Raw genomic sequence first — 27,974 nt, forward strand, 5'->3', positions numbered from 1 at the left:
CTCAGCCAGGTCAATATAACGGTTGAACAAGATATCACTACAAGTCAACATAATAAGACATGAGTTTGACAAGTTGACACCAAGTTCCGATAAGATAACACTACTGTTTCACATAATAAGACAATTTCAAGACAATTGAACACCACATTAAAACAAGTCTTTGTTCAGACATAATGAAATCTTTTTTCGAAAAGATGGCGTGCATGTTAGACATATTAGGACTTCCATTCGGCATGTTAACACCGGATTTGCACATGAAAACATGACGTTTTGAAATAATAAGACATTGTTTAGACAAGTCAGCACTACGTTTTGACAAGATTAAATGAATATGTTACCTAATAAGACTTCGTTATGACAGGTTCCCATAAAATGTTGGCAAGCCAACACTTCTATTATGCATAATAAGACGCTTTCAGGGAAAAATAAAACGAAATTTAACAACATGAGGCAGCTATGGCGCTCCATATAGCAAAATAAATGCACCAGAATTCTGTCAGAATCAGCGACTATATCATATCAGTCTCAAATCAAACTTGAGCTGGATTCCAATATCAATAAATGTTTACATACAATTTTCTGAGATTGTGACAGAGGCTTGAAAAGTGTTATATCTGCTCGAGACAGATTTGCGGTAACTTTTTATAACGTCATAAGTTTAACACGGGCAATTTATAAATTTGAGTGCAACGGAATGAATTATGGGAAATATTGGATTTTTTATGGAGGTATTTTAGTTAAAGTCACAATTGGAAAGAGACTCTTGCTAAGCGATAAGACGTGCTGCAACATCATTTGGATTTACACTTGTTCTTTATTCTAATCGCTCTTTGAAAAATTGATAAAGCTTTTACTGGATTTTTATTTTTTAAACTATTAGATTACGTTTTAATTGCCTTTTGAATTAAGGCTTATATTTTTTTTTATCAAATTTTGGAAATTATTTGAAATTGAATCCGGTCATAAGAAAAAAAAATATGACAAATTTAAGTATGCCGGCACCGGAGTTCAATGCATCTGACGACGACTATGATTATTTATGGTTAAATTACACATACAATTACGATTACGACACTTCAATAACTCCGTTACCTTTAGATGAATTTGTTCCTATGGTTACGATCTATACCCTTATAGGATTGTTGGGCATCATCGGGAATCTGTTAGTCATTTTCTCCATCATAAAAGTTAAAAGAATGAGGAGTATTACAAACTTGTTTGTACTCAGTCTTGCTACTGCCGATCTTCTTTTAGTGTGTGTCTGCGTTCCTGCAAAAGTAAGTTATAACTTGTATAGTTCAGTTTAATGCTCATTTAGCTTGTGTGTCTAAACGTCATCGCGGTCATTATGACATTTCTTTGCCACTGGTATAGATCTCGCCTTGTTTGAGAGCAGCTAAAAACTGTTTTCCCTAACTTTAGCATTTTTGTATTTAGACATATAGGTCAGTTCAAAAGTGAAATCAAGATAATGTCTTTATAATGTTTCAACCAGTCAAATTTGTTTACGTAATGACATGTTATTCTTTTATTTTGACGACAGTCTGCAGGCTTCGTGCGACTCATCCTCAGACCAATATGTTTATTTGACCTTTTTGCTAACCAACATATCGATTTCTAATATTTTCAATTTGTTTACCCATTTGTTACAAACATTACATGTCAGTATTATAATGCAACATTTTTATCACGAACACATTTTCTTAATATTTTATGAGATTATATGTAAGTATATTCTAAAATAATATTATTAAATAGAATAATGTTAAATTTACACATTAACAATCTTTAGCTAGCAGCGTTTAAGTGTATTGGTGTATTGTAAGAATCAAAACATTTTTTATACTGAATTATAAATATTCAGTCATTTAATCTATTTCTTAATTCTGTTCCGAGAGTTTTGAGAGGATTGTTGTTTTAGAAATATACCAATGTTTTTTTTATAAATATTTTTTGATAAAACAGAAACAACGCGATGTAAGACAATAAACCTGTTAATTTCAGTAGCAAACGCACGTACTTATCAAATAGTAATCGTAATTGAAAAGGCATTAACATGTGACTTTAAATTGTTTAAAAGAATATTTTCTAATTTTTGATAATTCATCAAACAGTGTTATGGTGATGGCATATTTATATTAACCCTACTTATTAATAGCAACCGATGGCTTACTTATAGTAACATAGTTTCAGACAATCGTTTCTATTTCGGTAAAATGTATATAAACCCTTTTCTCTGCATATATATAAAAAAATACACATGATCATGTAATGTCACTTGCATATTTATTTAATGATGTGACCATTAAAGTCTCCTCCTTTTATATTAAGTAACTACAATTATAAGTCTTAAAAGTTATGATGGAACATGATAAGACCTCCTCAAAATGTAATCAATCCTTGTATACACTTTGACGTTTTCTTTTGAAAATGGATATGGCAGTATGTTTTTGTATATACATTTAGTTACTATTTAGAAAAAAAAGATCTAAGGAGATTTACTGTTTTACATTTTCATTTGTTAATGTATTGTGCTAATTTTCTTATTAATATTGCTAATATGGAATGATATCATACAAATTATTCAATAAAATTTACTATTAAATCGACTATGAGAAAACAGAAAATATGCAATTGCTGCAAAATTAAATAGAAATAGAGTCCAAAGCGGTTAAATGTTAAAAATATTTTGAATAATTTTAAGAAGAATGGTTAATCTTGTATCATTTATATGAATGTAATATAATTTTAGATATTGAGAGTTTACTTGTAGCTCTTCAAACATAATGTCTATTCTCGAGTTTAGCCACACACAAAAGCGAACTTAACCACACACAAAAGCACCACCATTCTGTTGAGCACTTATTGTAACATCATGTTAAAAATATAAAGATACGAGCGCTCTAAGCCATGATGTTGATCGTGAAATTTCTCATGCACATTAAATAAAATACCCATACATCATCAATGAAAGCCACATTGTCCTGCTTATGCAAACGAGGTTTAAAGTATTATGATTAACTGGGTACTAACACAATCTATTCAATCACCTTGACAAACTTATAATTGAATACTTGTACAACAAAGGTACTTTTCAACTTAAACATCTTTTAATTTCAATAATATCTTCAGCAAACATATTTTTGACACGTGCAATATTATTTGAGATGCATTATTATGTGTATATAAATATTTAACTACTTTAGGGATAAAGAAATTGCATGTTGCACGATTTTTCGCTTTAATTTAAAAAGAAAAAACACCGGACTTGGTTAAACACTTTACATCAATGGGATGAAAAGGAAGAATTCAAAGAAACCACACGTCAACACCGGATAAATGTTAACAATATTTTAATAAAAGATCTACCGGTTTCGAACCTATCTGGTTCTTCATCAGGATAAAATTTACAAAAACATCTCGCTAAAAGTATAAAAATTGTGTAGGATGGTAAGTCACGTCATATATAAAAATAGTAACAAAATTAATAAAGTTTTCTAAAAATAGATAGAGTTTTGGAAAATTGCCAGGAAAATTATGGAGTTGTGCCAAATTTCTTTAGTATTATTCTTAAATTGTTGTTTGGAAAATACCACATATTCTGTAAACGTTGATGATCAGTTCATTTTCGATATTATGCATTAATTGTTCATCCTCGCAGATAGTTGATGTTGATAAGCTATTCATTGGTGATTTGATGCTGTCTGTTTGTAGATGGATGTTCTTCTGTTTGTTGTGTTGGGCTTAGTGGTGATATTGGCCTGGAAATGTTTAAGTTTAGATCTTCTGTCTTTGGTTGTTTGTAAGTTTTCTTCTTTTTTAAGTCCAATTGTCCGGTGTTGCCTTGGGTAATTCTGAAGGTTGGTTTCTTGAGAATAGTTATCTTTTTGGGAGGGTCTATTGATGGAGTCGTGGAATTTAAATGTTTACCATATGAAATGTTTCCTCACGTAGAAAATGAATATTTCTTGAATGACGTTTTAAAGAGTCTCTCTTTGCTAATAGTTTCTGGCAACAATCACTAGTTTGCATGTGTTACAAATGTCGATGTTGTCTATAAAATTTAGTTGTTCTAATTCTTTCTCTGTGTGGTCTTCTAATTTCTTAGCGTATAATATATCTTTTGATAAAATTAAATTTAATCCGTCTGGTGTTTTTGTGTTGAGCTTCTTTTATCCATAGTTCTTCAGTTCGTAACCTTTTGTTTAGATTGCGCTCCGTGTTTTGTATTATCGTAATCGTGATGTTCGTGACGTCGTGTTCAGTGCCGAAATGGCGCACAATTGGTTTAAATGTGTTTTTCGCGCGAATATCCGCCATATGACCATAGAGTCTTTCTTTGATAGTGTTACCCGTCTGAGCCACGTACTGAATGTTACATTTTTGCAAGTTATAAGGTATATAATGTTCGGAGTTTTACATGTAAAATGGCCTTGAGTTTTATATACCTCGGACGTTGTTGTGCTTTTAATCTCTACCGAGTGTTCATGAATTTACAAATTTACGAGCAAAACAATTTTGTTTGCATGCATAGCTTCCCTGTGTTAGTTTCTTGCAGTTTAAATCTGACTTGATTAATAGATCTCCAATGTTTAACGTTCGACGATGAACTGCTAGAATTTGGCATTTTAACGAACTTTGTGGATCTGTTCTCTTGTAGAATTTTAAGTTATGTATTAATTTTTTTTTTGCGCTGGCGGAACGAAAGGGTTGTAAGTGATGATGAATGGAATGATTTGTTAATATGATTCCGTGGTTCTTTGTATGTAAATAGATTATTTCGAGTCATTTTCCTAGCTTTGCTTATTGCGTGTTTTATTAGTTTACAAGGGTATCCTCTCATTCGAAGGTTATTAAATAGGGTTTCCGTGCATCTATCGAAATTTTCATTTGAACTGCAGATACGAAGTATCCGCACGGCCTGACTATGCGGGATGCTTTTTTCTGATGTATAGGATGGTATGCCGTATAATGCAAATACATGTGTGCGTTTGTTGGTTTTGTGTATAAAGATGTTTGAATTACACCGGTTTCATCTTTTCATACTGTTTCATCTAAAAATGCGCTTCCTTATTGCTTATTTCATACGTTAATTTAATAGAGGGGTGGAAATCAATGAGATCGGCCAGAGAGGAATACAATTCCTCATGGCGGTGTCGCCAAACAATAAATATATCGCCGATATATCGCCACCATAAGAGTGTTGTTTTTTTTTTGGCTATCTAGATATTTTTCTTCTAATTGTGCCATGAAGAGTATTGCATAACTTGGCGCACATTAGTTCCCATTGTTGTGCCTGAGATTTGTTCATAGAATATATCATTGAACTTAAAAGATGTTTTCTTTAGGACAAATAACATAAGGCGCAGGATGATCCAAGTTTTAGGTTCTTTTATGGGTCTCTTGTCTAGTGCCCCCTTAAGTGCACATATGCCATCTTTATGTGGATATAAAGTGTATAGGGCTGATACATCTATTGTGACTAGATACTGCTGCAGAGAAATACTGCCAAGTTGATGAAGTTTCTTCAGAAAGTCATTTGTATCCTTGATGTATGACTTAACTTCTTGTGCCAGAGGTTTAATATGATGGTCTATGAATTCGGAGATTTTTTCCGTTGGACCTTCGCATGCTGAAACAATTGGTCTGCCAGGGTTATTAGGTTTATGAATTTTTGGAAGCATGTAGAAAATCGGTGTCCTACAATGTTAAGGATACATATATTATACAGAATTTGGTGAGAGTAAATTATGTTTTTAAGGTAGTTTGAAAATCTCTTTACTTTACATTATTGTTTCTTGTTTTTCTTTTCTTATATACACTTGACTTAATAGTTACAAATCTTGAGTTGCGATGGTCGTATCCGGATCTGTTCTATTTAGTAGTTGTGTACTGTAATTCGTTTGTATTTGTAAGGGGAATATATTTGCCAATTATGTTCATGAACTGTAATTTTTAAAACAAGACAAATTAAAAATTAGTAGTGACAGTTATCGCCAGAAAAAAAACTTTAAGCTCTGTCCTTGAAAAAGTAAGGTATAACTATGTTATTAACAAACAAGACAATAATGTGCTTTGACAGCTCTGAACAAATTATATATCAAAATATATCAAAATAGTAATTTTGTATCCTTGCCATTGGACAAAGTAAATTACTTTGAGAATAGTATCAAGCTAATATCAATTACATCCAAAATTACAAATCAACTTTCAATTTGTTTTTCTTTTCCTCACATACTATCCTAAAGCTATTAAAGATGGATAAGTTTTTTTTGTTAACGTGGAGCTTATTTAAGTCAACATAATTTTTTTATATCTTCTTGACTTTTTATTAAGATTTGATTCATAAACAGAAAGATCTCAATTTGTTTTCTTTTAATTAAGAAGAAAATAAAATTAACTTTTTATCGAAGTTTCTTTTTTTAAATGAAGTAGCTGTTAAATCATTTCCAGTATAATGCATTATTCATCAAAGACCTCCAGTCAATTTAGAAAAATAATTTCTTAGACGCTAAGACCATTCAGATGTCGGCAAGAAATATATATAAATGAGTTTAAAAGTGAGTTTAATATGAAAAATAACTTTTTATAAGAAGATGAAAAAAAAATGCATTCCAACAGATATACTTTTTGTGTTTTTATTTATCTCGATCTGACGTTATCTCTTGTTATATCTTAATTGTAAAGTGTATGTAAACAGAGTCAACGATAAGGAAGGTTGTATTTGTAACATGGGCAAGTTTTGTGAATATATAGTATTCTTCTCCACAAGACATACCAGCATTATAAGATTATAGTATGATTATTTCCAATTTGTTACAAAATCCTCGTAAATTATACATTTTCTCAGAAGCAATTTATTTTAATGACATCTTTGGATCGCAATGTCATAACGACATGTTACCTCAACATTCCTAGTTTACTTTTATGTAAAAAAAGTTTCAGAAAAGAAATGACATTAGTTCTAATTAACATAAACGTCCTTTAGAAGGCAGCAAGTAACACGCCTTTATATTTGACTACAAAGAGCATGATTTTTAATTAGAACAATGTTTCAAAATTCATACGATATCAAATCTGTATTTCGTAGTCAAAATATGCATCATTCACTTAGTTAATAACTCATATGTGAAGAATACTCTAGCCATAAAATATGTATCTACGATCAAATATGTATAAAATATGCTATACGCAACTGCTCACCAGCGACACAAATGTTCATCTTATATAAATAAAACGTTAGTAATAATAAATCACCAATGAACATAATTTTCAAATGATTATAAGCTGCATTCTTTTATATATCGTAGTACGTGATTGTATAAGTTAACCTATCAAGCAGATTTCGAAAATTTCTTAAATTTTTCGTCTGTATAGCAAATTGTTAACATATACACTCCTGTAAAACTGGTGAATTTGAAATTAAAAAGATGTAACTATTAGAAAAAAACAAAAACAAATGTAACGTTTTCGTACGGTATTAAATAATATCTTATAGAACTCGTATAATATGTACATATTTTCCGCGGGGGGGGGGGGGGGGGGTTGCTGATTTTGAAATTATTTCCCGCATGATGAAACAGCGCCAAGTCTTTTTGCTGTTTTTGTGCAATGATTGATATGTTTGCTATTTTCACAAGTAGAAGAAATGCACGGAAATACATTTCGTAAACATTTACAAAGAATGCTAAGCATTTATATTCCACACTCCCAAACCTGCAAAATGCATTAACTATTGCATGTACTTCCGCACGATTTGTTTCAAAATTCATACAAAATTATTTTATTTCTAATGTTACGGCTTTATTAATCGTATATTCCATAACTTTACGGACAACATTTCTAAGCATTTAGAGATTTCTATTCCTAAACAGACAAGAAAACAACGATTGTATTTTCTTGTCAAAGAAATAGATAGGTACTTAGCAATAAGACCCCCCATATGAAGATTCAAGATTCTTTATTAAGTAATGTAAACAAGTTATGTTTCTTGTTACATGATACAATTAACATATATACATATTACACATGACAAATACAAAAAAAAAGACATGAATGATTTAAACTCACTGAAACAAGTAAGCATAATATGAGCATATAACAAGAGGATGAACTATGTACAATTACAACAATATGTGAGCGCATGAACATATGATAATTATTTAACACAGACATTTTTACAATACATTTGCACCACAGTATCAGATAATTATTATACAATACCAAATAATGTAGAAATTATTATATTAATTTAATACACATGTAAGTGATTACAGGAAGTAGCCTTAATTACTTCTAAGTATAGTTGTTTACAATGTTTTGTCTTATTATAAATGCTTCTAGTATAAATTCACATAGTTTAATTACTACAGAATAGTTTGCAGATTGCATAAGTTCTATAAATTTAACAACACTTGGTCTGTAAAAATAAAATTTGTTAATATAACGTTTTTCGAATCTGATTGTATGCTGAACAGATACAATAAAATGATATTCATCTTCTAGGTCACCACTGTTACAAATCATACAATGTCTTTGGTTACGGTTCAGTTCTATTATTACCATAGCGACCTGTTTCGATTTCGTAGTTGGTGGAGAAGTAGCCTTAACTTAGTCAATGGAATACGAAGTTTAAGCGGAATGTTATCTAAATAATATTCAAATTTAAAAGATTTTTAAATAATTTATAAGTACATAAACTTGAACTAACAGACAATGTGGCAGTCCATTGCCCTGAACAAATTGGTCCGTTAGTCTTTGTTTGCAAATAACAAGGGAAACGTTTTAATATTAATAATATCAGGATTGTTCCATACATATAAAAATCCATTATTTCTAACAAAGATTTTTACTTTAGATACCCAATTTACCTTGCCTCTTTGACAATCATTTAACATTATTTTCAATACATCTTTTTAACTATAATATTTTCACTGTTTACAATTTTTAGCCAGTATTTTACAATCGCTGACATATCTGTTAATGAAACAGCGGGTATCTGCATAGCTCTCCATAAATAGCCATAGTGCTAGTACTTTGTTTAACATAGAGTATTGACTTACAGAATTTTAAATGAATTCTCTCAATGTCTTTGCTTTTGCTAAAACCCCATATCTCGCTCGCATAATTTAACACGGAGCCAACAAATGCATTCAAATAGTTGACAAAGGGTGCTTGGCTTTAAATGACATGCCTTTGGTATTAGCAAGCTTATTTAATGCCTTTAAGCCTTTACCAGTCAATGTTTCCTGATTTAGGTTAAAATTTATAATTAAAAACTGTGCCAAGGTAATTAAACGTTAGAAACCACTTCTATATGCCATATTGTATAAGTCCATTTTTTCATCATGCTTTAAAGGCCCACGTTTTCTAAAACAACAATTACTTTTATCCGGATTAACCTCTAATCCCCAAGTACTGCAATACCGTGAATAATAAATCAAGATTCTTTTTGTAAGTCAGAAGTATTTTTCCCCAAAGATGACCATATCATCTGCAAATAACATTAAGTATAAAAGTCAACTTCATCAAAACTAATACCAGAGTTTACATCATCTTGGAGAAATAAGCTCTAAATCTTCTAAAAATAATGAAAAATAGTAGAGGGGACATTACCTCCCTTGTTTTAATCCTACTTGAACATTCGAAATAATCTGAATATATGTTTTACAACCTCTGACATGAACTTTAACAGCTTAGAGTACATACTGTTCGTAAAATATTTAAAACGTTTTGCCTCTGAGTCCAACTATTATAAAAGCTTAACACAGACCATTACGATATACACTATCGAATGCTTTTTTAAAATCGATAAGCAGCATGGCAGTCTTTCAATTTTCATTTAAAATTTTATCTAAACAATAGCATTTAATACAAATATATTGCATCAATAGTTGAACGAATTCTTACGAAAAACCGAACTGGGCATTCACTAACAAATTATTATTTTCAACTCTGATGCAGAAATGCCTTTTATTTTAAAACCCTGTAAATATCTTTGAAAAACAACTCACTAAAAGTAATACCTCTAATAATTTTTTACGTCACAATGGGTCATTTTTCCTTTAAATAAGGAACGATAATAACATTCATCACTGATCTGGAAATACACCGTTATCAATATACCGTTAAAAATTTCTACTAAATGTGACATCATAGTATATCTGAAGATTCAATAATAATATTCATTTAAAAGCTGATCACCCGCAAAGGATTTACATTTCTTGTCAATGAACGTATAACGTATTTCAATTTTCTACAGCCGTTATTGGAGAATCTAGTTCTTCAACAAATACATTGCTCATTTACAAAATTGTGAACTGCTACAGAATTGTTCAACATTATCATTGTAAACTCAGGCAAATCATCACTGCAATTTAGTAAAAGTATTCATAAAATTGCCTGAGTAACTAATTCCGCTATTTTCCATGTGATTTCTTTTTCTTAGAAAATTTTTCCAGAAATCTTCCGGGTTTACAATGGCGCAGGCGCTCTATTTTCTTTTATTTTAACCTTTTTTTATCTTCGTTTCTTAACTTTAACAATATTTTTATTTAAACAGATTTATGACTACACATCAATACTCTATTTTCATCTTTTTACACACAATTGTAATACCATTTACAGCTTTAAACCATTATTCCATCTCTTTGCAATAGAGCATTCATTATCGAACCATTTCCGCTTTTTTTACACTTGGCTTTTTAAAGGCGAGCGATCATATACAATAATGGTTTGTGAAACAGTGGTTCTGCACATCATTTATAATATTCGTAAATTGTTCAAATACAATTGTTCATTTCTGAATTTATTTTCTGAAGTCGGTATTATCAGTAATGCTATTTCCATTTTCCGGTAACATTTTAGAAATAAGACTACGCCTAAAATTCATCACGGAAGGTCACTGTTCCATTTAATACTGATTCGCTCGTATTGACCTATCATTTTCATGACCAGACAAATTTGCATGCTAAATTAAAAACTAATTGGAGCGTGATCTGACCACTCGTAAATTCTTCAATAGAAAATATTTAATTCGTGTTAAAGTTTTGCTTCATGTAGCAGTAAATAAGGTCATAACGCTCGACCTAGTTGTGCAAGCATATGTTTAAAACACCCTTATTAAAATCATTACCAAGTCTACCGTTAGCAATTCTTAAAGAGGTAGATTTACACAAATCTAGTAGCTTAATACCAAAGCTATTATGTACATTGTCCATAGAAATACGATCGATCGATTCGTCCGGACAGTAATCATCATTATGAAGAATACTTATGCTTGACTTATTTGTAGAAAATAATCTTTAACAATAGCAATGATTGTGTTTAATCCTTCGTATGAAACACAAAGTTATTAGGAAAATGTCCTACTATGGAAATCAATATAATAAATGATATCGAACTTGCGATAAAGCGAAATTTATGATCGAAACTAACAGTTTTTCTAAAAAAAAATGTAAATAAAGTGTAAGTAAAGAAAACAACTTTTGAGTCGGCTTTGGACAGATAGTGTTAAACAAATTAACAAAAAGTTGTGCATTTAGTTGTGAGCAAATTTAAGGGAAACGTAGTAAATGTAATTTTAGATCTTTTTATGATGATAAATTGTTGATTTTTTCTGAGTGTACTTCGCAAGGATTTTTTTTCTTAGTTACTCATGTGTATCTATACCTTTATAGTTATTGTTAGTGATTTATATGTGTTTATAATAATTGCAGATGGACATTTTAACACTTATTATCTTTTATCAAGTATTTCTTTTCCACATGAAGCCTTTTATTTCTCAAAAAATAAATTGATATTCATTGTTCGCAGGCTCTATAATTACAGGTTCTTAGATATTAATGTGATATCATAAGGGGCGTACTATAGTTAAAAATATAATTTAATTTATATTTTTAAGTATAATGGGAATTTTACAATTTACTTAAGATCGTCTTGTTCAAAAGAATGCTTAAAACAATTAGTTGAAGTCATATTTTGCTCAAGGTATTTACACTGTATTGGCTGTTATGCAATGATTTGTTATAAGACTCAAATCTTCGTATGATAACACACCATTATTTCTTAAGTTTAGTCTTGGAGAATAACACAGATACAAGAATAAATTTTATAACATACTATCGCATAAGTAGTTTGTCTTCTTTAAAGAAGAAATTGGAGAATTCTAGCATAACTTTACTTAAAACTGTCTATGAGTTTAAGGTATTTAAACTTTCTCGTTCCATTTCCCATATTATAACACTTTTGAAAATTTTCAACAGAAATATCAAATAGATTATCATTAAACAAAGTTCCACTGAGCACTGATACAAAGTAACCATTTTCATAATGTAATAGCGTATGATAAGTTTTTTGTCTGATATTAGATCATTCGTATGGGATTTATTAAGTGTTTCTTTAAATAACCCAAGGACAAAAGAGCTATTTCGTATCCAAATACAAAGTAAATATTAAAAGTTAATGCTGCTTAGGCAGGTTTATATACATCTTAAACCGCTCAGAAATAGTGACAATAATTATAAATTGTAATTGCCTCCACAAACCACTTTGACTTGTGGGACTTGAATCAAGGCCTTGATAATGCAGGTAATTTGCATATTTTTTCCATGGTGCTATATTGTAATATCACTTCATCACTTCTTCACAGGGCTTGTCATAAAACTTACATGCTAGCATGATTGTATCACAATATTATAAGTCCTGCATAAATCGTACAGTTTCTCAGCTACACTATATTTTTATGACATGATTACATCAAAAATTCGTCAAAATCGTTTCCACCCGACTCCTGTATTGTTTCTTTCATCAGTTTATTATCAGAGTGATTGCACAAGTGGGTGTGACTGCGACAGCCTTGAACTTAATTTGTTCTGACATTTAAAATCGCAACATCCACAATTATCTAACAATTCACGTGAAAACTCACCAATTAACCGATCCTAAGATTTTTGCTGCATTATTTGTTTTGTTTGGCATTCCAATCTTTTTTCACATAACTTTTTACTGACCAAAGAAATGCAAGTGTGTATCAATTAGTTCCGTAATGCATCAATCTTAATATGACAAAAGTTCCAAAGAAGTTTCTTAATATAATATCAATCTATTTAAACCGCTCTGTCTAACTTATAACTAAAATGAGACTTTTTTTTATTTAAAACACAAGTAAATACTCCATTTTGCCAAACATTGCCAACTGAAAGCTTTGTGTCCTTTTTATACGTTCCTCTATTTATTATTTCTATTAATTTTCTTTAAAAATATTTATCTTATAATAAGTTGAAGCATTTTACAGTCAGTTTATTTCATTTTAACAAAAGGTACGTCAAGATATTAAAAAAAAAAACAAAACAAAACAAAAAAAAAACTGTACATCGATTAACGTCGTGATTTTAATTTCGTAGCACTTTATTTCCAATTAACGATATCATGTTGCGATGAGCAACCATAGTTTCACCTTCGGTTAAGTAAAATCACTAAAATTCTTTTAATGTCTGACTGCATAATTGGTCAAAATCTTTCAGCACCAGTGTTCAAGGTGCAGACACCTAATTCAAAAGCTGTTTTTAGTCTACATCTTAACTTATACCAGCCATGTGAAAAAAGCCACATTTAATCCCAAATTTATCTCAACTGCAGACAGAACCGATACAAATGATAGATGAAGCATTTAGGAATACAAAGTATTGTTTATTATACTGCAATTATATAAAAAAGTTAAAAAAGCTAGAATAGAAAATAAAAAGTACACGTCTGATGCAGTTTATGTGACATTGAGTGTGCATGCGTGTAAAGATAGGATTTAATGCTCAATCCAGAGATCTCAATATCATAATTTCTCATGCTCATAACTTTAAATGTTAATTATCTGTGAACCAAATATTTAAAATATTTCTATCACATATGTTAACATGTATTTCATCAACTAATTTAGCATATTTTTACAACTAATTTGAGTGGTTTTACTAGCCAAATTTAAGAAATTATGAAAAACGTAAAGAAGATGCCAAATATATTTCATATCTTGGTTATTGATTCTTTATATAAAATGTCCTGTCAAGAAAAATTCAAAGTACAAATTGTTATGCATTTGGTACCTGATTGCCTTTATTCAAAATGATATTGTCTTCATTTATAAGAGAGTGTACACCTAAGTGATACTCCAATGCCTTATTTAAACTTACAATCCGTTTAGATCTATATATCATTTTTTATTTTTAATTTCTTTTTCCATTAATATTTTTGCTAAATTTAGAAATGGATTTGAAAAATCAAGTGTTTTGTCTCTCAAGAATTCTTGCTGACATGAATGTGTTATAAATCCTTAAACGATAAGTAAATATCTTACTTCCTTTATGTTTAATTTGTCTCTTGGATAGGTACTTCACTTCTAATTAAGCTAAGTAATTGTTCCATACAATTTTCCTAATCAATGATACTGAGATCCAGTTAATGGTGATCTTTGTTATTACTTACTTATTGTTAAAAAAGAAGACATATTCAATACTTATGCTGGGAGTTTAAAAGTGATCCCTACTTAAAGTGCATATAAAAAAATAAACTGAATGTAGATTTAAACCTGTTTTGCTGACTTTGTAAACAGTTAGAATATAAGGCCATTTAACAACCCTAAACTTTATGAAAGCTATTTAAGCATCAGTATCAAAGCCATTTTTTTGTAACTTTCTCAGAAATTATTGGCAATAAACTGCCCATTTGTTATATTATCGCTAGAAATAATTGTAACTAAAGTAGAAGTTGGAATATAAGTAATGCCATGTCTGATCTACCGCCTCCGTGGTCGAGGGGTTAGAGTCGATAACTTCAAATCCAGTTAACTCTCTGGCGTGGGTTCGATCCCCGAAAAATGCTTTGGTAGTTTAGCGCGGAGGAAGGTAAGCTAGTACTGGTGTTACTCTCCAGGAACGATGGTTAGGAAACTACCCGCTTATATGACTGAAATACTGTTGGGAAAAGGCGTAAAATGAAACAAACAAACACACAAAACAAACCCGTGTTGTAAATATCGTTATAATTATGCTAGAATTATTATTCGTTTTTGATAAGATAGCTTTGTAATATATTTTATAATTAAACCCTATTGAGTAGCATATGTTTAAAATTCTACGCAATGAATTCAGTCTGAACATATGTTCACAATTTTATAAATTAATTCAAGTTGAGAATAAAGAAATAGCAAAATATCTTACGGTATTCAACAACAAGGATTAATATATGTTAAAACTCCTTTATTTTTATCAATTTTTAAATAATTTTACTATTCAAAAGCTTAATTTGTTGCAATAGATGTTCAAATATTATGGATTTTATATCTTTGAAGCGGTACATTTATTTATAATATATCAAGATGATGTTACAAATCTTCTGCTTATTTGCAATATTAGCTAATAGCATTTTGAAATATTAGCTAATAGCATTGCAAGATATGGGTATAGTTGACCCGATTGAATCCTTTACATTATTCAAATAAAACATTCTGAATACTCAGTTATTGTATTTCTATGAAACAATAATAAGGATATTGTTTAAATTATTTATTGTTGAACTCTGCCTTTTCCTGTCGGTTGAAAGTGACTCTTGATTCATTAATAAAATATTTCAATGCCAAGTGAGTAAACTAAAGACGAAATGATATGATTACGTTTTACAGTAATTTTGATAGTAAAAAATCATATTATAAAATGTATTATTAATTGGAGTTGCTGCATTTATCTTCCTGGTTTCATTTTAAGTAATCAATGTAAATCATGTGTCTAAATTATATGTTTCTTTCCGTATTATTTGATTATAATTATTGCCGAATGTGTAACATAGCGTTTGAAGCGCAGAGATTGATTGGATATCTCATCAAAAATCTCAGACAAGCAGGATGGCGGCACAAACATGTGCAAATGAGTTTTGAATTGGAAACAAATGAGGTTTTGATGCATATCCCTTAATTGATTCATCTGTATAAACATCTAAATTGAAAGTATGCAATGATATAAAAGATAACCAAGTGCATTTTAATTTCTAGTTTTGCAGCTTGAAATAACATCACTGCTTGGGACGCAATTGACACAAGAATATGTGTCTGTATCATTATCATAAAGGCAATTCGAATTAGATTTTCTACGTATCCTCCGAATAATTATAAAACTGATTCCACCCAATACCCGTTTTTCTTACGTATGTTCAAAGTACATGTAATAGTATTTTTTGCGACATTAGAGTTTATTAAGGAAGTACACTCATAATGCCCTATCTCCACTTTGACGAGTATTCAAATAGGCTAGAATCACTGTAAAGTGTATTGAAACTAATGGGCATGGGTTCAAACCCGAAAAGGGGCAACTTTTTTTCTTTCTTGTTTTTCTTTTTATCATTTTTTATTAATATCTCAGATCCCTAATGGAAGGAAATGTTTTTATTTTAATTATATAATTTTTGTGTTTATTTATTTATTTATTTATTTATTAAGTTATACCAAATTTAATAGCGAATACGATACCAGATATTTTTAAAGTTTAATAAAATAAAAACTACACGGTAAATGTATTTTATATTTTGCGAGATCAACAAATATACATTTAAAAAGTTTAGATAAACTTTGAAAACAGCCCCTCATTGTGGAAAAGTTAAGGGATTTTTTGAAAAAAAACGCTTTTTACACAGTCATGGAAATGGTCAAAAAAGTGTTAAAAGTGAGTGGGTAGGGTTACATTTTTATACATATTCTTTTAAAAACAATCATTTTGCTTGTTTAATTTGTTACCTAAATATCATTATTTGTTTCTTAACAATGAGTAATAGGAAAACAATTTTCATAATGATGATATTATTTATTATTAAGAGTTTCCTTATTTCTGAAAAAAGCCGTTCTAATGGCAAAGTTTTAGTGCAGAAAAATGTCCATAACTCATAAACCACACGGTAAATTTTGTTTAAATTTTGCATACAGGTGACATTTAAGGCATATAACTGTCAATTTTAAAGTTCTTTATAGTGCCATTAGGGGTTTACTTCCTTAATGAATTGTTCTACATATAAGAGTAATGGAACTGAATTATTAACGTTACAATAAATCACTACCTTTACACATCTTTTTTTTCAAAATAAAAAATATTAAATAAAAAGTGATATAGATATACTACGCTCAGTTTGTAAAAATGGTGAAACATGAATGGACTACTAAATGTGTTCAATTGAAATATTATAGAAATATCATTTTGTAAAAAAAACAACATTATTTTATGAAGATTGAAAGTCTTCATTTACTCATTAAAATCTAAATTAGACCATAAAAAGTCAAAATAATATTATATGTAATGTTTTCTAATTTTAGGTACATTGATACATGTAACAATAACTATCACACAAAAACTGTTATATATAATTTAATTTTTTATTGACATTGTCTTTGAAACGTACTACAAGTTGTTTGTTTTTGGATTAAGTTTGTTTGTTTGTTGTGTGTTGCTTTTATTTCATTGTTCGTTGTCCCAACATTTAATGGTTTACTTTCTTGCGAAATAAAATATCAAAAAGTATCTTAAATTTACCTTTTTTATTATTTATGGATTAATATTAATGATTGAAAAGATCTGATCAGGTCCAAGAAGAATGTTAAAATGTACATTGACTTAGAATTAAAGAAAATTCCTAGGGGAAAAACTAAATAACAAGAACGGAATCATTTTGAACTGCTCGCCTGCTCAAATGCTCAATTGTGCACGCATTTAGAAAAGCTAAAATACAAAATTTCATTCTACATTACACCCTTTTGCGACTTTTAAAATAACATGATTTTTACATTAATATAATATATTATTTTATTTCATTTGTTTCAGATAATAGGGTCCTATTCCTACACATGGGCATTGGGATTCTTCATGTGTAAATTTGTGTACTATATTCGGGCTGTGTCAATGATTGAGTCAGCACTTACACTAACAGTGATAAGCATAGAAAGGTGATTTTATGTTTGTAAAATGTTACATTAGATCACCTAAATGGAATTTGTCAATACCGTATTTCATTGAATTTTGAATTAATTTTAAATGGATAAATAATAAAGTATTCTTTACATGTTACAAGCAAAAATCAATTATTAATCAAATACAATCCATACGCCAATCAACAAAGTATCGTTAGATTCAGATGGTACGAAATTAAATATAAGAATATTGAAACTATGTTCTAAGATAATAAATTAAATCATGGTAGCTTAAAATATAAGCTTATTTACATATGTCAATTTGTAACAAATTATAATTCAATATAATCAAGTAAAACAAAAAAATACTATTGATCATTATACACATGTATTAAAGACATTCGACTTTGATTCTTCTAATTTCAATAATGAAAAGTACATTTTAAAAACGTCATTATTAAGGTTAAAATTGAATATCTTTATGATGAATTTGTCTTTATTGTAAATTTGATAATTATAAAGTAACAAATAAATGTAAACAGCTGTCCTGTATAAATGACGTTATGAAAGCGAATCAAATAATGAAATCATCTTGTAAGATAGCTAGTTGCGTTAAGCTTATATTTTATTTCTAAAACAAAACATTTCAGATGTTCCAATAGAGTATATTTTTATTCAGATTCATTGCTATCCGGTATCCACTAAAGGCACGTTCTATGTGTACGAAACGACATGCAAGAATTGTGATTATTTCAACTTGGGTGACGTCATTTGCTACCGCTGTTCCAACAATCGTGGCTATTGTAAGTTTTTATTGTACAAATATTACTTATATATATCTCTCTCATTTTTGTCAATATTTACAAGATTAACATTGATTTATTATTGCTTCTAGCAATATATATATATAGTATAAGCTGAACCTAGTTAATTTACATTGTTAAAATAAAACCTCTATTACGCAAAACATATTTTGGAAAATGTTCAAAACCTCCAAATAGTAATTACTTTTAACATTGTTTGAAATATTTTAAAGATACCACCCATTTCACGTTATGTCACTCATACTTTATCACCTCCACGTGATACTATATCAACAACGTCCCTCTTTACTGGATTTTCACAACAAAGTCCATCACATAGAGTCATGATTTATAAACCAACAAAATCTCAGCATAAAATCAATCACAAGACGAACTTTTTGACAGTAGTGCAGAAGGAATTCGCCTTTTCTTTTAGCGCAAAAATACTAACTATTCATTAAGCACATATCTTTACATCAGTCGTATTTTATCAGACTAGTTTGATACGCGGAGGTTTATTATGTGTTAGCAGGTTGTAATATATTATATTTCAAACAGTTTGTTTTTACAGATGTGTGTAATGTTCATATAATCCAAATTGTAAGTGAAATCTAAAGAGTTTTGGTCAAACTGTAACATTGAATAAACCATTCTCTGTTTGACTTGAGAGATAAAAAGCATGTTAAAGTTATATTTTGATACTATTTGTCAAACATTCAGATGAAATCTATAATCATATTGATTACTCGGCAAGTCACAATAGAATAAAGAAGTTACAAATGTTAAGTTCTTCAAGCAATATAAAGTGTATATTATGGTCATCTAAGATAACACCATTGCATAACGAGTAATCTTTAGATGCTATCGTATACAATAAACACACAAGGAATAAACTATTTTAGAAATTCTTGTGCAATTAAGTGCTTTAGGAATATGAGTACTGTCATAAACGTTTGGTTCTCTACCAACCAGATAATTCCAGGAAGAGATTACTCGTATAGTACGAAATATATAGATAGTTTAAAATGTGACAAACACTTTGATATCACAGTAATTTTAAACGTAATTTGCATAATCTTTTGAGTATCAATCAAGTGTTGGCAATATTGCTGATGTGAACTTGTAGCATATGATAACATGTAACAACGCGTTATAAATGCTGATACGAGTACTCGTATATATAACAAATATATCATTTTGATAAAGTTCTATAACAAAAAAGTCTCACGTTATCGTTATATTAGTAAAAAGGAAAATGGTTTGGCTGTTCTCTTCTTTTTTTTGGGGGGGGGGGGGGGTCTCGAATGTTTAAAAAAATCAGTTTTCACTGGGTTTATACTTCATGTCGCCATCTTGACATTTTATGCTATTCGGGTACATGCGAGCATACGCGATTGTACGAAAGATAACCAAAATGTTTTGTTATTTCATTTTCAAAGAGAATATACGGGATTCCAAAACTCAAAGAAATACAATATTTGCAGGTTAACTCCAAAGCTCTTTTTTAAGAAAGAACAAATAAATGTATTGTTTGACGATCAACAAGTCTTCAAACAAGTGTTCAGTATGAAAATATGAATATAAAGATGGAACATACAAGTTTTTACATGAATATTTGTTAACCCGAAAGAAAACAAGTTTAAAATTAAATTATGAACGTTACTTTTCGATGCAATCGGACCAAGTTTAACAAAACACATTGCAATGACTATTAGATACATCATGCAATATGTTCACTGTTTTACTACATGTCGAGACAATATTTGAAGAATTGTTATAATTAAAACTGGTTAAATATTGTTTTAGCAATATCGAGAGATTTTCGGCCCAAATCACACTAAGCCGTCTGTTTGGTGCCACAAGTACTGGAAAGAATCACCCACGTTTGGTAAAGCGTACGAGTTATACATGGTACTGCTGATTCTAGTTATACCGTTTTCTGTGATGATAATTACATACACTTGGATTGCTAATATAGTGTGGCACATGGCTACGCGCAGAGCTGATATGCGATCTAGCAGGTACATTTTTTTTTGTTTAAATCATAAAGAATGTATATAATTTTTTTAGACCACACCTCTTAGCATGGAAAATACAGGTTACAGTTGTCACGAGAAATGCTAATCGATCAAAATAATATATCATTTATATGTGTTCATTTCCTTACCTTTGTACTTAATCTTCACTAGATTGTAGTTAAACGTTATAAAAGCATTGTATGATCAAATAAGAAGTAGTAAACATTTAAAGTTTTACTGCATTGAAACGTTATCTTACCATATATTACAAAATGAACTTTTTTCCGCTTCTTACCTCGAATATTTTTAGCCATTCATTTACTTCTGTGTGTAATTCAATGTTGATAATTTTAATTGTATATCTGATGCAAGTGGTGTGAAACCAGTTCTTACTCCGGCAGTGGAGACACATATAAAACCTCCTGTAGTGCCTATAACTTCGCCATTGTCGGTGGGACTAACAAGCAGGGCTTCTACAGATGATGATAAAACTCGTAGACAGGTAAAAGCTGTTGTTTGGTCCTTGTTTCCATTCAAGAAAGACAGCACACATTTGAATACGATTCAGTGTTTATTTGTTTGTTTGGTTTTACGGCGCATCAAAACAATTTAGGTCGGCGATTTGGTGTACACCTTATTAGAGTATATCAAAGTCTATCAAGCTTTGCTCGGAACGCTTATATAAGTAATGAAAATGCTTCTTAACTTGATACAATTACTGGAGCTGTACCTTTGATACTCTTTTTTAGGTTTTTTCCCCCAACATAATTAATCAATCAAACCTTCAGCTTATATAACCTTATTTCTTTAATTCTTTTAATTCATGTCAATTGCTCTTTTGATTTAAATGAAACGAGTGTATAAAAACTTGTATACATGTACATAAGTAATTAAACCTATCGATGATATAGTTTTTGTAAAAACCATTTTACTTGCATATGCATGCTATATGTAAATATACAGTACAGTTAAACTTTGTTCGATCGAACTCAGATCGCTTGAATACCTCCCTTCGCTCGAACCCATCGCCCAGTCCCGGCAAAATTCCTATAAACAAAGAGTGTTCTACCTCGGATCGCTCTCGCGCTCTCGAACCTGACCTCTAGTCCATTCGGCAGAAATATAGTGAAAATCACATCTTTTCGGTCGAACACAAAAAGGCAACAAAATTTGTGAGTTGACATGTTTGGAAAAAATTACCGTCGGCGACACATGTTATTATTATCCCTCACTTTTTTCGTAATACTAATTTCCCATAGGCCTCTGGGAGATATTTTTACTGTTAATGCAAGTGTACCACGTGACTTAGAATTTTGTACTGTTACATAGGTAACAGTATCTTTTAACAGTGTAAAATCTGGTCACGTGGTCCATTTTCTAAATAAAATGAAATAAAATGGCCGCCATTTCTTCTCGATTCATTCTTATTTTCGACGTTTAACCCCGATAGGACATCAATGTCATCTCTGGAGGATAAAATTTAGTTGTTTGCACTCTTGTGTGCTTTTCGCATTTAAAATATCTTTTTGTTGAATAGTCAAAAGTGAACATCCGTTTTCAACGGAAGTAATTGCAATGTAAATAATTATGTGTCAAACTGGAACATGCAGACGATTTAATCATGCAACAAAGGATTATTTAACAATATATTCACTGAAACGTTACAGATATGGTGGACAGACATAGGATTGTCAAAAACCATGCTACGAATATTCTGGAAACAAAAGGATCAGATTTAACAGATCATAAAAAAACTAGCTTATTGTATGTTTATGATTTGTAGATATCATCACTGGCTTAAAGAATAACAGAAAAAGAAAAAGAAAACTTCTCAAGTAGGCCTAAAGTACACTTAAAACTTAAAAGATGAGGACAGTTTAGTTATTGTTACTCTTGGTTTATTTTGTTACAGTTAGATTTAGTTGACAATTTCAGATCATCACAGTATTTTTGTTCGGGGTAATAAAATAAATAACACATGGGTTTGTGAGTAACAGTAAAAATATCATTCCTCGTAAAAGTACTGTTACCCTCGGCTACGCCTCGGGTAACAGTATTTTCCTCGGGATAATATTTTTACTGTTACCCACAAACCCATGTGTTATTTATATATTAACACCTCGTGATCGTGATAAAGGCTATTAAGGTTTATTGATATAAAATTATGAGATGTTGTAACCGATTTGTTTGTAATGTTAATATTGTTTATCTGCCGTCTGGAAACGATAAAAAGAAAATAACTCGTGAAATAAGTGAAACGTACAAAGTCAATAAATAAATGATGTTTACTCGGACGTTTTTAATTACAGCCGTGGTTCATTTTTTGGTGAATTGTAACCGTGTTATCTATTTATAGCATGATACTTGTACATGTTTATATTTAATTTAAGGACTACAAATAGATGCTGCTGTATAATGTTTTTATTTTACTATTTTATTAATTCATTGTTTAAATTGTAATGTATCCCACAATAAACATAATTATATAAATATATTTTGAAAATTGTTCAACAAGTTTGGAAAATAATTGCCCAATCTTACTCAACTAATTATGATATTCATGAATATAGATTAGAAATTTTAAATATTTACAAGAAAATACGTATTCGACGATCTGATATACTATCAAACTATTATGTTGACATATTAATCATTCGACCGATGTAAGCTTGAAAACCCTATAGGCCTATGTCATACGTGATAATACAGTAGTTCAATCTCGGTTGGCTCAAACTACCGATCTCTCGAACAAATTTGCACAGGCCCTCCGAGTTCGAGCGAACATTCGATTGTATTATTTTCAGGTGGTTATGATGCTGATGGTAGTTGTGGTATTATTTGCCGTCTGCTGGACTCCAATACTTGTTAACAATGTTCTGGTTGCCTTCCAACACCTTGATTATTTGCATATGGGATATTTGAAGCCCCTTCGAATGGTGTTTCATTTGCTGTCTTACGCAAACAGTTGTGTTAATCCATTCGTGTATGCTTTCATGTCTAAGAATTTCAGAGACGGATTCAAACAGTCTATTCTGACATGTATAAAGTGCCAGGTCTATCTTGGGCGATCAGATGCCATAGCACGTTAATTACGCGCGCATCTATATCGAACGGTTGGTCTATGACTAATGGAAATGATGGTAAAACGTCAGGTCAAAGATTTGATTCTAGCCAAGTGAATTCGATGACACGGACAATAGATGTTTGTAATTTCATTGGCTGTTATGTACAATGACATGTGTTCAAAATCGTCTCAATAGAAACTGTAGTGTTGAAATATTCATGAAAACAGTATCATGAAATTCAATTCGAGCTATAATCGTCGTTGAATGAAACTGTGTCATGTGTATTATTATACAAACGAATAACCTTTATACGTCTTAAGTTTTTAGCTCACCAGACCACAGAGTGGTCAAGGTGAGGTATAGTGATGGGGCTATGTCCGGCGTTCGTCGTAGTGCGTCGTTTCTCGTCAACAATTGGGTTGTAAACAGTCAAGCAGTCACAGTTTTGATTGATCATTGTCAGAATGTTTGTCTCAATGAAATACAGATCGAGCTCGAAGATGGGTCATCCCCTGTCAAAAACTAGGTCACAGGAGCTAAAAAAATAGAAAAAAGCTTGTTGATACTATAGTGGCTGCAGTTTTGATCCAAATATTCTGGAAATTTGTCCGGAAGGTTGTTTCAATGATTTCTAGGTCAAGTTCGAAAATGGGTTATCTTCGATCAAAAACTAGGTCACAAGAGATCTAAAAATAGAAAAAGCTTGTTAACACTCTAGTGGCTGCAGTTTTGATCCAAATATTCTTGAAATTGGTCAGGAAGGTTATTTTGATGATTTCTAGGTCAAGTTCGAAGATGGGTCATCTCAGATCAAAAACTATGTCACAGAAGCTAAAAATAGAAAAAGCTTATTAACACTCTACTTGCTGCAGTTTTGATCCAAATATTCTTGAAATTTGTCAGGAAGGTTGCTTTAATGATTTCTAGGTCAAGTTCCAAGATGGGTCATCTCCAGTCAAAAACAAGGTCACAGGAGCTAAAAATAGAAAAAGCTTGTTAACACTATAGTGACTGCAGTTTTGATCCAAATATTCTGGAAATTTGTCAGGAAGATTGTTTTAATGATTTCTAGGTCAAGTTCGAAGATGGGTTATCTCCGGTCAAAAACTAGGTCACATGAACTAAAAATAGAAAAAAGCTTGTTAACACTCTACTGGCTGCAGTTTTGATACAAATATTCTAGAAATTTGTCAGGGAGGTTGTTTTGATGATTTCTAGATCAAGTTCGAAGATGGGTCACATTCGGTTAAAAACTAGGTCACAGAAGCTAAAAATAGAAAACGCTTGTTAACACTCCAATGGCTGCAGTTTTGATAAAAATATTCTGGAAATTTGTCAGGAAGGTTGTTTGAATGATTTCTAGGTCAAGTTCGAAAATGGGTCATCTCGGGTCAAAAACTAGTTCACAGGAGCTAAAAATAGAAAAAGCTTGTTAACACTCTACTGGCTGCAGTTTTGATCCAGATATTCTGGAAATTTGTCAGAAAGTTGTTTTGATGATTCCTAGGTCAATTTCGAAGATGGGTCATCTCCGGTCAAAAACTAGGTCACATGAACTAAAAATAGAAAAATGTTTGTTAACACTCTAGTGGCTGCAGTTTTGATCCAAATATCCTGGAAATTTGTCAGAAAGGTTGTTTTTATAATCTCTAGGTCAAGTTTGAAGATGGGTTTTCTCCGGTCAAAATCTTGGTCACAGGAGCAAAAAATAGAAAAAGCTTGTAAACACTCTACTGGCTGCAGTTTTGATCTAAATATTGTGGAAATTTGTCAGGAAGGTTGTTTTGATGATTTCTAGGTCAAATTCGAAGATGGGTCATCTCTGGTCAAAAACTAGGTCACAGAAGCTAAAAAAAGAAAAATATTTATAACACTGTAGTGGCTCTAGTTTTGATCCAAATATTTAGGAAATTTGTCAGAAAGGTTGTTTTGATGATTTGTAGGTCAAGTTTGAATAAAAATTAGGTCGCATTGCCCAAATATGGAAAACCTTTTTAACACACTAGAGGTCACATTTTTTACTCAATTGTCACCAAACTTGGCCAGGATGCTTGTCTAAGACATTGCTTGGATGCGGTTGATGGGTCAGGGGAGCGATCCAGGGCCATCATGGCCCTCTTGTTAAATGTTTGATTTACAGTAAAGCTTATTTCTATGTATCGATTAAATAAGTTAAAATGTTTATATTTGGCATTACCTCATACAAGTGGTGCTAACTGTTGTAAAACATATAAAAGTGGATTTCTAAAGTTATATTTTCGTTTTAACAAGGATTATAACCTACAGAACTGTATTGAAAATCGCTTTATTTTTATTTTGTTTTTGACATGAACGATAATTTGTTCTCAGCTCGAGACTTGGGTTTCAGCCTTAACTAATTAGAGAGAGGTATTGTTGCAAAACAGTTATATAATTTTTAAGAGCGTAATTGGTTGCACAAATTATGCTTTTTTTCGATACAAAAGTGTTTAAACATATAAAAAATAATTAAATTGTATATCAATCACAATTAAAGTACTTTTTCACGTTTTTGTCTTAAAATATCTTTAAAAATATCAAGATAAAAATCTTAATTTGTGCATATTTCTCTAATTTGGTTTTCTAAATTTACGTAAAATAGTGTATGAAAAGTTACTTTATTCCTTTGACTGTATTTGCCATTCAATAAATACTATGTGTTATTTCAAAAATGAAAAAAAAAAAAAAACAACAAAATCTGTAGGTTTTTAATTTTGTCAAAATGGGTGGAGTAAATTAATCCTATAATTGTTATACATGTAGAAATATGAAAAAACAAGTTTTCTATAAATTCTTATGCAAATGTTCCCTCTTTGAAAATACTCTATATTTGATTAGGTTTTTTTTGTCTACCTTCTTTTCAAAAATACCAATAAATGCACATAGAATCATGTGTACACATTCAATTATCAAATTTGGTTGCATGATATTTATTGTTTCAATATCTTTTAATTAATATTATTAAACAATTGTTGATTGCAAAGATATATAAGACGAAAAAAGTCAACGAAACGTGCTTTAAATAGCAAACATGTATATGAATGTAAAATATAAAGTCCATTTACGCATTTTATTGACTTTCACAATTTCATTTTAGAAATATAAAATGGCTTTAAAGCCAACACAATGAGATACTGTTTGTGTATGCAATATCTATATTGAAACAATTTATAATATGCAAACAAATTTTATAACTGAAAGTATATGCGTCTATCGATATTTTAGCACACCCTCTAGACCTGAAGGAAGAATACCTTAAACAATTAAAAAAAAAAGAAAAAAACTTTTTGAACATTGAATATGCATAAGGTATCATAAAAGTTTAACAAAAAGCAAAAAAGGAAGATTACTTACCTACGCAATTTTCGTTATCTTTTGAACAGTTAGCGGATAAATTAACCGCACCCATTTTGACAAAATATAAACTCTACAGATTTTAAAACCATAATGTTTAAATAAATATTAAAGATAGTATAAAACATAGAGTAACGTTTTGAATTTTGTACATAGACTAGAGAAATATGCAAAGATTGGAACTTTTTCTTTGATAAATGTCTTTTTAACGTTATTTTTTTGTACACAGAGATTGACTAACAAATTGAATGTACGTGGTTAACCTATAATTTGATTAATTCCGATGTATTTAAACACTTGTATATCAAATGAACATAATTTGTGCGACAAATGATAATACTACTACAAGTACTACTACAAAAATGTTTAATTGTTTTGCACAAAATCGGCGGCCATATTGGACGCCATCATGAATTCTGAAGAGGTTAGAATGTCTTATTATATTTATAACCAGAGAAATATTGTAAATGGAAATGTGATTATAACACTTATCTTTGACTAAGAGTCAACTAATAATATTTTCATTTTTTATAGATTGGTGAATACGTATACATTTTGCTATTTAATTATCACAATAAAGGAGTTACAGTTATTACATGTTCATATCTATGTTATATTATTCACTTAAAACCTGTAATACATGTACCTTATGTACTGTATTATTATTGTACAATTTTCTTACAAGTAGAAAATATGTTTTGCATGAAGTTAATTGATGCAGGGTTGTAAAAAGGTCTTTTTTGTTTCAGGGAAATTTTTTTTTGTTATTTTCATTTGTATT

General features: G+C 30.4%; 1 protein-coding gene across 2 annotated transcripts; it reads left to right on the top strand.

Moving 5' to 3' along the window:
• Positions 1-426: 426 nt before the first annotated feature.
• Positions 427-27,974, top strand: LOC132726764 (QRFP-like peptide receptor). 2 transcript variants are annotated; one of them, XM_060712121.1, is made up of 6 exons: positions 427-1,277; positions 17,850-17,971; positions 18,615-18,738; positions 20,545-20,759; positions 21,129-21,258; positions 22,540-23,549. In XM_060712121.1, exons 1-6 carry the CDS (start codon positions 978-980, stop codon positions 22,555-22,557), a joined length of 909 nt encoding a protein of 302 aa, XP_060568104.1. In that variant the 5' UTR covers positions 427-977; the 3' UTR covers positions 22,558-23,549. The 2 variants fall into 2 exon arrangements, with proteins under 2 accessions (XP_060568104.1, XP_060568103.1); XM_060712120.1 differs by lacking the exon at positions 22,540-23,549 and adding an exon at positions 23,561-27,974 and having other exon boundaries at positions 429-1,277.

This window comes from Ruditapes philippinarum, unplaced genomic scaffold (assembly GCF_026571515.1).
Source record: "Ruditapes philippinarum isolate M1 unplaced genomic scaffold, ASM2657151v2 ctg10455_1_1_1_1, whole genome shotgun sequence".
Classification (NCBI taxonomy): Eukaryota; Metazoa; Mollusca; class Bivalvia; order Venerida; family Veneridae; genus Ruditapes; species Ruditapes philippinarum.